Below are 12,886 nucleotides of genomic sequence, written 5' to 3'. Positions count from 1 at the left end.
CCTCTGCCCCAGCCTGCTGCCCCGGCCCCCGCATCTAAGGCCCCTGCCCCCCGCCCTGCCCCCTTTCCTACCTGCAGGCCTCACGACCCCTGCCTTTTGCTCCTTTTTGCTCCTGGGAGCCCAGCGTGGGGTCAGGCCACAGGGCAGGGGTGGTGGCAGGGACTCAGTGCTCAGGAAACACGTCACCCCAAACCCCCGGCCCCACCCCTCTTCTCTGTCCTGTGCCTCCGGGCAGGTCCAACCAGGAAGCCTCCTCTGTCCCCAGCCCAGAGCCCGGCATCCAGAGCAGGCCCCACGTGCCCGGACACAGGTCTCAGTGCCAACCCCACACCGGCCTCTCCCAGAAACCCCAGGAGACTCGAGCTGCTGACTCTTGGTCCCAGGGCCAAGTCAGCCTGGGATGCGCCCCCACCCCTGCCCTGCAGACGTAACTCATGGAAGTTTCTAGACGGGCTCTCACCACAGGAAACAGAGCTAAGGCCCCAGGTCTTGGGATGGGCCCAGACCGTCCCCCCTCACCCCCACCCCCATCCCCCCATCCCGTCCCCATCCTGTGGGGAGCTGGGCCTGGGAGGTCCTGCCAGGCAACCTGGGCCAAGGCCCGCGGCTCCGCCCTGCCTCCAGCCACTTACCCAGGAACTCCTGCTTCTCGCTCTCGGTGCAGAGGCCGTAGCAGCGCGGGAAGAAGGAGTCGGGGTTGGCCTGGACGTACCACGGCAGACTCCGCATGTTCACGCACAGCCCGATCTCCGGGGACAGAGGCACGTTAGGGCCCCCCAGGCCATGGCCGGCGGGCTCCTGGGAGGGGTGCCTCCCGGAGGGGCCCCTCCCCGGCCTCCCGGACCCTGCCCCGGTCAGCTGGTCCCAGCAGCTGCCAACGATGTGCGGGCCAGGGCCCGGGGCTCCCCCTGTGGGCAGTGGTGGGCACAGCAGCCCCAAGGAGGGGCGGTCTGAGGGCACGCAGGGTGCAGGCACCGTGTTCACCTCCTGGGCCCCTGAATGCTTGGGGTTCGGGCCCAGGAGGGTGAGTGAGAGCTCACAGAGCTACAGCATCGGCCCTTCAGGAGACCCGGGTCCAGCTCATCAGCCCGTTTGGAGCAAAGTGCCATGTGCCCAGTAAATACAGAGCCTCTCGGCTGCTGGGCACACTGGCGACTGCTCCACAGGGAGGGACTTTGCAGGGAGCCCAGCCTGACTGGGCCACCGCAGGTACGCCCACCCCCAGGACCGCAGAGGACTGAAGCCTGGGGAGGACACACAGGGCCAGACCCCCCCAGGGAGCCCCAGGGCAGCCGAGAGCCTTGTCCCAACCTCCAGCCATCCTTGGCTAAGGAGGGGAGGGTCGCTCGTTGCCAGGAAAGCCCCTTTACCCAATTTCTCCCTACCTGGGCTGGCCCCACTGAACCTCTGCCTTCAGGGCAGAGGGGGGCCGAAGGGGGCGCAGGCAGTGCCCCCTCAGCCGCAAGTGTCGTGGCAGGTGAGCCTGGCCCGGCCCCTGGGGTCTGGAGCCCCTCCAGGGCCCAGAGCCGGGGCTGGCTGTGGTGGCAGCCCTCACCTTCCCTGTCCCGAGTGCCCAGACACACCCGGGGACACAGAGCAATGACACGGGGCTTGGGGGCAGTTTGCGGGGCGCACGCGCTCAGTGGCTCTGGACCCTGGTGCCGCGTGGTGGCCCCCGGCCAGGCCAGCAGGAGGCTCCGGTTCCGGAGCCCACGGTGCCCAGTCCACGGGCTCCCCGGCCCCGCCGGGCCCCCGCCCGCCCGGCGAGCCCCGCCGTTCACCTTGGTGGTGAAGGACGCCGTCTTGCCGTAGTGATTGAGCGTCTGCTCGCAGCGCAGGCTGTGGTGGTCAACGACGTCCCTTCGGATGGTCCAGAGGAAGTAGGGCACTTCATTCCTCACCAACCTGGACTGGCACGAACAAGGCTTTGCCCACACCGGCCCCCAGGCTCCCATCTTTGGACAGGGGGACACGCGGGGAGTGAGGGCACGGGCGCTGAGGAGAGAAGCGCTGTGGTTCCTCGCCAGCCACGCTGCGGCCGCACGGAAGCCACGGCCACGGAGCGGGGGGACCCCTCGGGTTCCCGCTCAGCAAGCAGGCGTGGGGCTGGGGGCTGCAGGGGCACCCAGTGGGGTGTCCCCACTGGGCTCAGGGACACGCCGCGCATGGACGTGGGCGGACATGAGGCTTTGGGACCTGGACCAGCCCCTTCCCTGGCCCCCAGGCGTGCCCCCCCCGGCCCCCCGTGCGGGCCTAAGAGCGCGGCCGCAGCGGGACTGGGGGTCCGTGGTGCTTGTGCCTCTGTATTTACACAAATGCATGCGTTTGGTCAAAAATTCTAACCACGCAGAGATACCAGGAAAGGAGACGCTCCCGCCCCATTCCCACCCCTGGAGCCCGGGCAGGACCCCGAGGGGTCCCCTCTGCAGACCACCCACCGGCCCCTCCCAGCCCTGCCCTAACCGTGCCCATGGCTGGCCCCAGGGCTCCGTTCCAGGCCCCACGAGCTTCTGCCATCGCCTTCCCAGGTAAGTCTCACTAGTGGAGGTGTGTGAGGAAGCGGCTCAGATAAAAGCGTCAGAGCCGCACGGGGCCGCTCAGGCGGGTGGTGACAAACGGCTCAAGCCGCCTCCTCCCTGTTGCCACCGCGTCCTCGTCCGCCAACCCCAGCAGCCGGGGGGACCTCGAGGCTGTGCGCGTGGGCCTATCAGGGCCTGCTGCCCTCTCTGATGGCCGTCCTGTCACCGACTGGCAGCTCGTCACCAGTCCTCAAAACCAGCTCTATCAGGTCCCACGCGCTGCAGACACCCCCGCCCTCACCGGGCCGCCTTCCTGCTCGCGCTGGGTCCTGGGGAGCAGCTCTTCGCCTCTGCGGGTCAGATGCGCGTGCTCCTCGGGCCGCTCCCCCATTCCACTTTCTCCCCTCCCGCTGAGTCACACCGGGACCCTCCACCACCTGCCAGGGGCCTCAGGGCTGCCTCCCCAGCACAGACTCCCTGTTCCCGCGCCAGCTCTGCAAAAGCGCCCTGGACGGCAGGCCTGCCACCCTGGCTGGCAGCCAGGCTGCGTGAGCTTGGCCCCGTCCCTCTGCCCCCGCGGTGTGTCCACGGTCACCCCCGGGGCTGTTCTGATCCTCGCCCACAGGATTTCTGTGGATGTACAGACGCAGCTCACAGGGGCCACACGTGGACACACACACGTGCCTGCCCACGCACGCGCTGCCATAGCCTCAAGGCCGGGCATGACTGTGGCTTTGCCGCCCTGGGACGTGGCAGGGGGTCCCGAGGCAGGCAAACTTCAGCAGAGGCCCCGGGGGCCCACGGGACCTACCATCACAGCATGGATGTCATCTGTTTTCTCCAGAGCCGCTTCTTGGCTTTCTTTGCCTTCAGCTTGTTTGTTTTCTGCAAACACAACACATGGGAGAGGTCAGTGCGTCGCAGCCCGAAGGCCTGACCACAGCCAGGCCCACAACAGGGCCAGTGGCCCTGCCGCCAGACAGCGCGTGTGGCCCTGGGCGAGCTCATCTCCAGGCAAGGTCCCCCCACAGAGTAGGAGCCCTTCTGGTCCCGAAAGAAGAAGGGCAAGCCAGGTTCGGAGCCACGGTACCCGTCTGAGTGTCCATGGTGTGGCCGCCCTGCTGGGGCCGAGCCAGAGTCAGGGACCTGGCCGTGGGCAGGGAGGGACCTGGGTCTCGACGACCGTGTGGAAGGGGGGCCAGTGCAGACCCTGGAGCCCAGAGGATGCAGACTCTGGGCTGGGGTGGGGCATGGGGGGGGTGGTCAGGGAGGAGCTGGTGACCCGGGGCCGGGTGCAATGGGCATGGGAGGGCCGAGCAGTGACCATCAGGGAGCCGGGGCCAGAGGAGCCTTGCAGACACAGGACGAGGCCTGGGCGTGGATGAGACGTGGCCAGTCCCAGGGTCTGAAAGGGCTTGCCAGTGCATGGACGCCTGGGTGAGGCCAAGAGGGGACCTGCCCCAAGGCTGAGGCCCCATCACAGGACCCGCAGGACCACGCGGCACCGACTCTGGGTCTGCGTGACGGGGCACGCACGTCCTACAGAAAACACAATGTGTCTTGGACCCGCCGCCCGTCGCCCCCTCACCGTCATCGTCAACGTTCGGGCCGACCCTGGGCAGCAGGTGCAGCTTCTCCACCCAGCCCTTCCTCCGCAGGGCGGCGCGGACCACCGGGTAGTGCCCGTAGATGGAGAAAATCTTCTTCTCCTCAAACGGCAAGAGCGTGTTTCCAATGAAAGAACCGAAAGCCAGTTAACACCTCCTCCTCTACAAGAATCAGGGCGGGACAGGCTGCACGGCAGCGACACCCGCGTCCTCCCCAGGGCTCCCCGAGGCCCCAGCCCCGCTTGTGGCAGGTCCATCTGGGAGGCGGGACGAGGGCGCGTGTGCGCCGCAGCTGTCTTCTCTCCGCAGAGACGACTGTCCCTCTCGCTTGGGGCAGGAGGGGACCCAGGGGGGCGGGGGAGACGGAGCCAGGGCAGTGCCAAGAGCACGGGGCCCGTGGCAGGGGAAGCAGGGACTCTGCCCATCGCTGTGGGAACGAGCTCTGCCCCCCGGGGACAGGTGGGACGAGGGCAGCTGGTGTCCCCCCCCTTCCCAGTGAGGGGCCGGGGCAGGAGCGCAGAGTCATGCTGGAGCCCGGGGGCCCATGCTGCTGAGGACGCAGCCTGGACACATTTGCTGGGTGGGTGGCCGCTGCCATGCAGGGTCAGGGAACAGGTGCGTGGTCAGCGGTGAGCCTAGAGCCTCGTGAGTTGGTGCGAGCAGGAGCGGAGGTCAGGGCAGGGGGGAGGGGTGGCTCAGCCTCACTGGGTCCCTAATTAGACACTGAATTTAAGGGACAGAGTATCCTGAGTGGGCCTGACCCAATCAGGGGCACCCCTTAAAAGAGGGCAGGATTCTCTAAAGAGAGATTGAAAACGCAGAAATGGTCTCCACTGCTGGCTTTGAAGAAGCTGCCACAAGAAAATTAACTGCCCAAGTGGAGAGAGCTTGGAGGTGGGTCCTACCCCGTCGAGCCTCCAGATGGGACCCCTCTGGGATCATGCTTCATGTCAACCCCGCGATGCTGAGCAGAGGACCCAGCCTGGACCCCTGACCCACGGGAACAGTGAGATAACAAACGGTGTGTTAGCAGCTAACAAATCACTCTTAGTTAGCTACCAGTGATTTGTTACGCAGCACCGGCAGTGAACGCAGGTCCCAGAGGACCAGGTACACACACCAAGAACGTGTGAGCTTGGAGGTCCTGTGGTGGTGCAGTGGAAACAAATCTGACCAGAATCCATGAGGATGAGGGTTCGATCCCTGACCTTGCTCAATGGGTTAAGGATCTGGTGCTGCCGTGAGCTGCGGCTGCGGTGGCAACTGTAGCTCCGACTGGACCCCTAGCCTGGGAACTTCCACATGCCGAGGCTGTGGCCCTAAAAAGCAACAACAACAACAACAACAACAAGAACGTGTGAGCGTGTGGCTAGTCACCAAGGGTGCAAGTCCAGCACTCACACAAAAGACCTCTGAGCCTCCAACTCAGAACATGGGTCCTGAGCCCGCCCTGACTCCCCGCCGGGCCGTGCACCTCAACAGAGGCATGTGGACGGGCTTGTCCAGGGCAGGGGCCCCTGCGAGGAGGGGCAGGTGGGGCATGTGCCAACTGCAAGGAGTCAGCTCCTGAAGCTCCAGCAAGACCTCCCAGCCACCCCCGAGCCTCTGCCTAACTGGACTCAAATGGAACAACCTCAAGAGACTTCATTAACTTCAATACATCAGCAGAGTACAACCCATAAGGGAACCACAAAAGGACAAAAAAGAGCACAAGACGTCTCACCTGAGGGAGAGAATGGAGTTTAAAAAGGAACCGGCCCACAAGGAAGCCTGGAAGGAGAGGAAAACTGAGCACACAGGACAAACTAAGTGAAGGAAACGGGACGGGACGATGTCAGGAGTTTAGTCACAGACACACACACTAAATGCTCCAGTTAACAGATAAAGGGTGCCAGGCTCTGGCTTTTTTATCTAAAGCTATGTTGTTTACAGGAGAAGCTCAAAACCTCGAGCCTCCAGATAGGGCAGAAATAAAAGGCTCTAAATATGAGACAGAATGGACTTTGAGACAAATAAACCTCGCTGAAGCCAAGAATATCATCCCGTAAGTTACAGAAAACATTCAATTCACCAGACAGACACATTTGCACGCGCCCTTTAAGAGCTCTGTGAATTACATAAAGCAAAAATTAGCAGAAACACGAAGTAGACAAATCCACAGTAACAACAGGATACTTACCATGCTTCTCTCGGTAAACTGAAAAACACAGAGACAAAAACTTCAGTAAGGCTAGATTTGCACAACTCCAATGGCAAACTCGGCCCTGGTGGCCAGGAATACAGCACTCAGCATCGACCTTTCTACACGCTACGAAACGCCAGACATAGAGCAGGTCGGAACCCCTTTCAGCGGAGTAGCCCGGTGCCACTTCCACTCTCACCCACAGGCAGTAAGACTGGAAATCAGCAACAAAACCACCAGGAACAAACCCGCCATCCGGAAAGCAAGAGCTATCCTTCTCCGTCATCCGTGACCAATGAAAAGTACTAACACGAATTTTAAAATACCCTGCACCGAATCGCACCAAAAATACTGTGAAATGAAATCTTGCGAAAGGCAGGTAAAGCTGTACTTAGAGGGACGCTGATCGCCCTGATGTCATCTGTTTTAAGGCCTCAGAGAAAACCTGAAAATTAGGTTCGATTGCTAGGAAATCCTAGGAGGGACAGTGATAGGAAGCACAGAAAGCTCATCAGAGGTTGCCAGGACCTGGGGATAACTAGGGCAGGAGGCAGCTTCCGAGGAGGGCACCGTGCCCTCTCGTGGCCACGGGGGTCGATGCTGACGCCACGGCACCTGTGCTGAGCTTCTCTCTGCAGATGCCTCCAGCCCGGCACAGCCTGAGCTCTGCGCTTACGACTGGGCACGCGCATGTGTGTGCGTGTGTGCGCGCACGTGTGCTGTGCTTCGGAAGAAACACAAGAGGATGAGCGTGTTTCCACGTGTTGGCGCGTTGGGCTTCTCGGTGCTGTCCCACCGCCCTGGCCTGACAATGTGACCGCATGACGAGGACAGAGAATCATGTTCTCAGGGTGGTGGCTGTGGAGCCACTGCCCCCCGAGGAAGGTCTGCACCCCCCTTGCCCCCCCGGATGCTCCCCTTTGGTGAAAGCAAGGCCTTGCTCAGGGAAGAGGGAGGTGTGCCCACTGCCCTGCACGAGCCCAGGGGCGTGCCTGCCGGGCGCCTCTCCTGCCCAAGACCCCCTGGCTCCACATGGGGCAGGGGCAGTGGGTGTGGGGGGAGCTCAGAGGCGCCCGCTCACTCTCCAAACGCCACGATGAACGGCTGTTTCTAGGGAGCACTCACCTTGACTGCCTTGTCCGTCAACTGTCTTGCTAGTTTGTATCTGTCTAATTTGGGGGAAGAAATCAAGTCTTGGGCGAGCCCTTGCTTTAATTCTGCAAAAGAGAAACAGACCTCGAGGCGCGGCAAGAACGACCGAGGGACGAGTGACCTCGAGGCCCCCCCAGCGCCCAGCCTCCCATCACCACCAGCCACCCGCTCGGCCTCTGCCTGGGCCAGCCCTCCCGCCCCCGGCCCTTCTCGGCTCCCCTCTCGGACCCCGGCCGCCACGCTCCACCAGCACACGGCGAGCCTCCCAGCGTCCACGTTAAAAGCGGAAATCAAAACACTCCTTGCTGCAGCCCGCACCTCCCGCCTCCATTTCTCGGTCCCCCCCCCACCGCCCCCAGCTCCGGCGCAGACACCGCTCTGGTCAAGGTCACACATGCACAGGCCCGTCCCACGTCCCGCCCCAGGCTAGCCTGTGGTGCTACCGGACACGGGGCTGGCCAGCCCTCCTCCCTGAGCACGCCCCCGCACCCCACTGCCGCTGCCTCGGGCTCCCCTCGCCCCAAGGTGTGCAGGGGCCGGGCCCGGACCGCAGGCCTCTGTGCTTCACCTGCACGGCCACCCCCTGCCCTCTGATCCTGCTGGTGCACAGCCCGCCCAGACCATCCTCCCTGCCAGTGCTCCCGCACCCACGGCCCCTGGATGTCCAAGGAGCACCCCGGGCGGGACGGGCAGGCAGTGGACCCCGTCTTCCCACAGCTCCCTCCATGCCTGGACCCCAGAGGCCCAGGGCCACAAGTAGGGATGGAGCCGCGGCAGCAGCGTGTCCACACAGAGAGCGAGCCCGAGCCCCACCTGGGGACGCACAGGTAGCCAGTGTGACAGTGCTTCCAGCAGAACGGGGCTCTCGCAGCACCCAAGAGCCCCCCAAAAGCACTCATCATCAAAGCTAAAATGGGCAAAGCGGACCTTACCCAACTTGAGATGCTCCGCCCTGCTAAGAAAACGCAAGGGCAAAGCTCAGACTGTGGATAAAGTACACGCAGCACAAGCACCTGACAAAGCAGAGACACTGAGGAGGGACGCTGCTGGCAGGGAGTCCTGGATGAGGTGACAGTGCCAAGCAGAGCAGAGGGAGGGGCGCAGGGCTGGCAGGACAAGCAGGAGGACAAAGGGACGCCACGGCCACCCAGCGACGGGCACTGCCCCCAGGAACGGACGGAACAGCCGACCAAGGTCAGGGGCAGGGGGACAAGGATTTGAACGCAAGTGTCTCCTCCCTCAGAGCCCAGAGAGCAGCTCGCACAGCCTCCCTGGAGCGCGTTCCAGGACCCGGGGAAGGGGTTACCAACACGGACCCCAGAGGAGTTCCTAACCAGTTCCACAGGCCAGGTCCCTGATGACCGAGCCTGAGGTCAGCGAGTTTAACTCAGGGAGCAAAGCGACGAACACACTGAAAGCTGTGCTCCAAACATCCCGCCTCAGAGGAGAGAGCAGCGTAAAAAGTACCGCGTGTTTCTCAGCTAAATCACAGTTAACATACCAAGTATTGAATCTCGTCGCCAGGTTCCGTTTATAAAGAGGTTTGTACCTATAGATGCAAATATTGGAAAATTATAGGGAGTTCCCTGTGACTCAGTGGGTTAAGAGCCCAACTAGTATCCATGAGGATGCGGGTTGGATCCCTGGCCCTGCTCAGTGGGTTCCAGATCTGGCGTTGCCACGAGCTGTGGTGTAGGTCAAAGATGTGACTCGGATCCTGCGTGGCTGTGGCTGCGGTGGAGGCCGGCGGCTGCAGCTCTGATTGGACCCCTAACCTGGGAACCTCCATATGCCCTAAAAAAAAGAAAAAAGAAAAAAAAGAAAAAGAAAAAGCTAAATAAATAAATAACCCTTCCCATAAGGAAAAGCCCAGGGCTGCTGGTCTCAGGGTTGAAAGTCAGTGAACATTCCATCCAGGACCGCTCAGGCCAAGAGAACAGAAGGCCCGCCCAGCCCAGCACCTTGCAAACAGCTCACACCGACTCACACGCACAGAGGATAACACCAGGCGTGCAAGAGTCCACGGCTGGATCCAAAAGCCGAGGTTTGTAAAGTCCACCACTTTAAGAGAATAGAGAAAAATCATAAACCCCAGCTCAACAGTTGCAGAAATTGAGAAATGAACATTAACTTCCATTCTTGCTGAAACGAGGCAACACACAGACAGCCTGGCAAGGACCCTCGCTAACACCCAGCTTGTGGTTTCTAAACCCCACGGTGCCCCCACCGCAGAGGACAGAGCTCCCGGGACAACGGGGGTTCCTTGCCCAGGAGATCTCCGGGCGTCTGGGGCTCGGACAGGCTGGGAGGAGGGGCAGCACGACGATGCAGAAGCGGCTCGAAGCGGCCCAGGGGGCCAAGTGCAGGCCCCTGGATCGTCACGAAGGGGGTGACATCTGACCTAAACAGCCCAGAGGTCCAGACAGATTCTCAAAAGTGAAGAGATGCCCCCATCCCACCACTGAGGCCACCGGAAGCCTGGCATGCCAGCCCCTTTCCTGGAAACCCATGACTAAGGGGCAGAAAGCAGCACCCAAGCAGACCTCCTAGAAGGATCTGAACCTCCCAGAGGCCAAGGGGGCCTGCGGGGTGGGGAAGAGCTTCTCACAAGTAGAGCTGATCGGCTGCTCATGTGCAAAGTGGCCCGTCCAAGCAGTGCCACGCAGGCAGCTGAACTGCCAGCGGGGAGGCTGGGCGCGGTGGAAGCCGGGGTGGCCACGCCAGGGCCCCCTGTGGGGTCGGCTGCTGCCGCTTCAATGACCACATGGAAGCTCCCCTCCGCTGCTGCCCGGACTTGTTTTTCATGACCCCCATGGCACTGATCAGAAGCTCTCTCCCCTCCTGCACCCTGACCCCATCTCAGAGGGATTCTCCAAGGGAGCCCCCCCCCCCGCACCCAGGGGCTCAGACAGTCACCAGGTGCAAAGTGCCACCCTCGGGAGTGGTCATAGGAAACACGACTCCACAGGAGGGACACTGATGATGGGACAGCCAGACACCAAGGGCAAATTCAGGGGCAAGGCACCCCTTCTGATGAGTCAGCAAAACACCGAGCCCCAGCCCCACGAAGCCTCTGGATCTCGCCTCCACATCACGAGGTATCTACAGGGCCCAGAGGAACAGGTTAAACACCTCGCCACGAGTCAGACAACCCCAAAGGCAGGACCGTCTACAGAACAAGGGGCTGCCTCATCAACAGGCCCACATCTTGCAAACACAAGGCAAGAGGCTTGGTCACTCCAGATAAAAAGACAGATGAGGTCCCTGGTGGCTCGGGGGTTAAAGATCCAGTGTTGTCACTGCAGTGTCTTGGGTCGCTGCTGTGGTACAGGTTCAATCCCCGGCCTGGGAACTTCCACATGGGTGCAGCAAAAAAAAAAAAAAGATAAGAAAAAAAAACAGCCTAATGGAACATATGGCCCTTGACCGGCTTCTGACTTGAACAAACTTTAAGGTTATTTGGGGAGTTACTGGGGAAATATGAATACATGTGGGGATTTACTAAGGAATTATTAATTTTATTGAGTGTGAAGAAAAGGTTTGGTTACACAAAAATGTCATTTTTAAAGATATATAGTAAATATTTAGATGCAATTAATATTTATTTAGAAACCATAAATGAAATAAATTTCTATTTATTATTAATGAATTTTTAATAAGGAGTTCCCGTCACGGCTCCCAACTATGGGAACCCAACTTGTATCCATGAAGACGAGGGTTTGATCCCTGGCCTCTCTCAGCAGGTTAAGAATCCAGCATTGCCATGAGCTGTTGCGTAGGTCACAGACAAGGTTTGGCTCTGGCATTGGTGTGGCTGGCGGCTACAGCTCTGATTTAACCTCTAGCCCAGGAACTTTCATATGCTGTAGGTGTGGTCTAAAAAAAAAAAAAAAAAAAAAAAAGACAAAAAATTTTAATAAAATCATTATTAAAGACATGTGAGATATTTCATAAAATCCCAAATGTGTATGTACTTAATGTTACAGCTCCGAATATACAAAAACACAAGTTGACAGCATTAAAGAAAAAACACAGGAAAGTCAAATCCATACTGAAATACTCAAATAAACCACGTGTATCGGTAAATGAAAAGCATTAACAAAGAATCCCGGGCCAGGGAGCAAACCCATGCCACGGCAGTGACAACATCCAATCCTTAACCCACTGAGCCACCACGGACCTCCTAGGACAATTTTTTAAATTGATAAACCTCCAAATAGACTGACCATGATGCTATGACACTGGAAACCAATTACAGGAAAAAAACCGCAAAAGACAGAAACCCACGGAGGCTAAACAGCATGCGCCCAAACAACCAAGGGAATCCCGGAAGAAATCAAAAAGGAAGTTTAAAAATACGTAGAGACAAATGAAAACAAAAACACAACAATTCAAAAACTAGGAGATACAGCAAAAGCAGTTCTAAGAGAGAAGTTTACAGCAATACAAGTTTACCTCAGGAAACAAGAAAAATCTCAAATAAACAACCTAACCTTACACCAAAGCAACCAGAGAAAGAGGAAGAAACAACCCAAAGTTAGTAGAAGGAAAGAAATTATAAAGGTCAGAGCAGCAATAAATGACACAGAGACAAGGAAAAAACACAGAAAAGATCAAGGAAACGAAGAGTTGGTTCTTTAGAAAGATAAATAGCCAGACTCATTAAGAAAGAAAGGGAGAGGGCTCAAATCCATAAAATTAGAAATAATACAGAAGTTACAATGGACGTCACAGAGACACAAAGGCTCCGGAGAGACTACTGTAAGCAACTACATACTAGTAAGTTGGACGACCTAGAAGAAATGGACAGATTCTTAGAAAGGCACACTCTTCCAAGACGGAACCAGGAAGAAACAAAAAAGATGAAGAGACCAATCACAAGTACTGAAATTGCAGACGTTATGGAAAAACTCCCAACAAACCAAAGTCCAGGACCAGATGGCTTCACAGGCAAATTCTCTCCAACATTTAGAGAGAGCTAACACCTGTCCTGAAGCTATTCCAAAATAGTACAGAGGAAGGAACACTCCCCAAGTCATTCTATGATGCCGCCATCACCCTGATACCAAAACCAATGATGTCACAAAAAAAGAAAATTGCAGGCCAATATCTCTGATGAACGTAGGTGCAAAAATCCTTAACGAAATACTAACGAACCAACTTCGACAATACATTAAAAGGATCAGACACCATGATCAACTGGGATTTATCCCAGAGAAGCAAGGATTTTTCAATATCTGCAGCTCAATCAATGTGATGCACCACATTAACAAACTGAATAATAAAAAGCATAATCATCGCACTCATGCAGAAAAGGTTTGCAAAACGCAACACCCATTTATGATAAAAACGCTCTAGAAAGTGGTCATAGCGGGAACCTGCCTCCACGTAATTAAGGCCACACATGACAAACCCACAGCCACCAT

At 58.2% G+C, this 12,886-nt stretch overlaps 1 protein-coding gene across 7 annotated transcripts in view; it reads right to left on the bottom strand.

Moving 5' to 3' along the window:
* TTLL8 (tubulin tyrosine ligase like 8) overlaps positions 1-12,886 on the bottom strand; it is a 50,924-nt gene that overhangs the window by 34,795 nt on the left and 3,243 nt on the right. For 4 of the 7 annotated variants that reach the window (XM_085025279.1, XM_085025281.1, XM_085025284.1 and 1 more), the window contains exons 2-6: positions 7,434-7,525; positions 4,108-4,228; positions 3,331-3,404; positions 1,782-1,910; positions 633-747 (exon numbers count right to left, since the gene is read on the bottom strand). In XM_085025279.1, the coding sequence (XP_084881405.1) occupies positions 633-747; positions 1,782-1,910; positions 3,331-3,404; positions 4,108-4,228; positions 7,434-7,525 (531 nt within the window). Of the gene's footprint in view, positions 1-632; positions 748-1,781; positions 1,911-3,330; positions 3,405-4,107; positions 4,353-6,305; positions 6,324-7,433; positions 7,526-12,886 lie in introns of those variants that run through there. The other 3 variants (XR_014845518.1, XM_085025282.1, XR_014845519.1) reach the window with 2 other exon arrangements.

The sequence above is a fragment of the Sus scrofa genome, chromosome 5, assembly GCF_054392235.1.
Source record: "Sus scrofa isolate SSC_HxYL_T2T_F1_AM1 chromosome 5, Sscrofa_HxYL_maternal_Yorkshire_Landrace_v2.0, whole genome shotgun sequence".
Taxonomy (NCBI): Eukaryota; Metazoa; Chordata; class Mammalia; order Artiodactyla; family Suidae; genus Sus; species Sus scrofa.
Note: the sequence above shows the minus strand (reverse complement) of the source record. Positions and strands in the feature narration are given on the sequence as shown.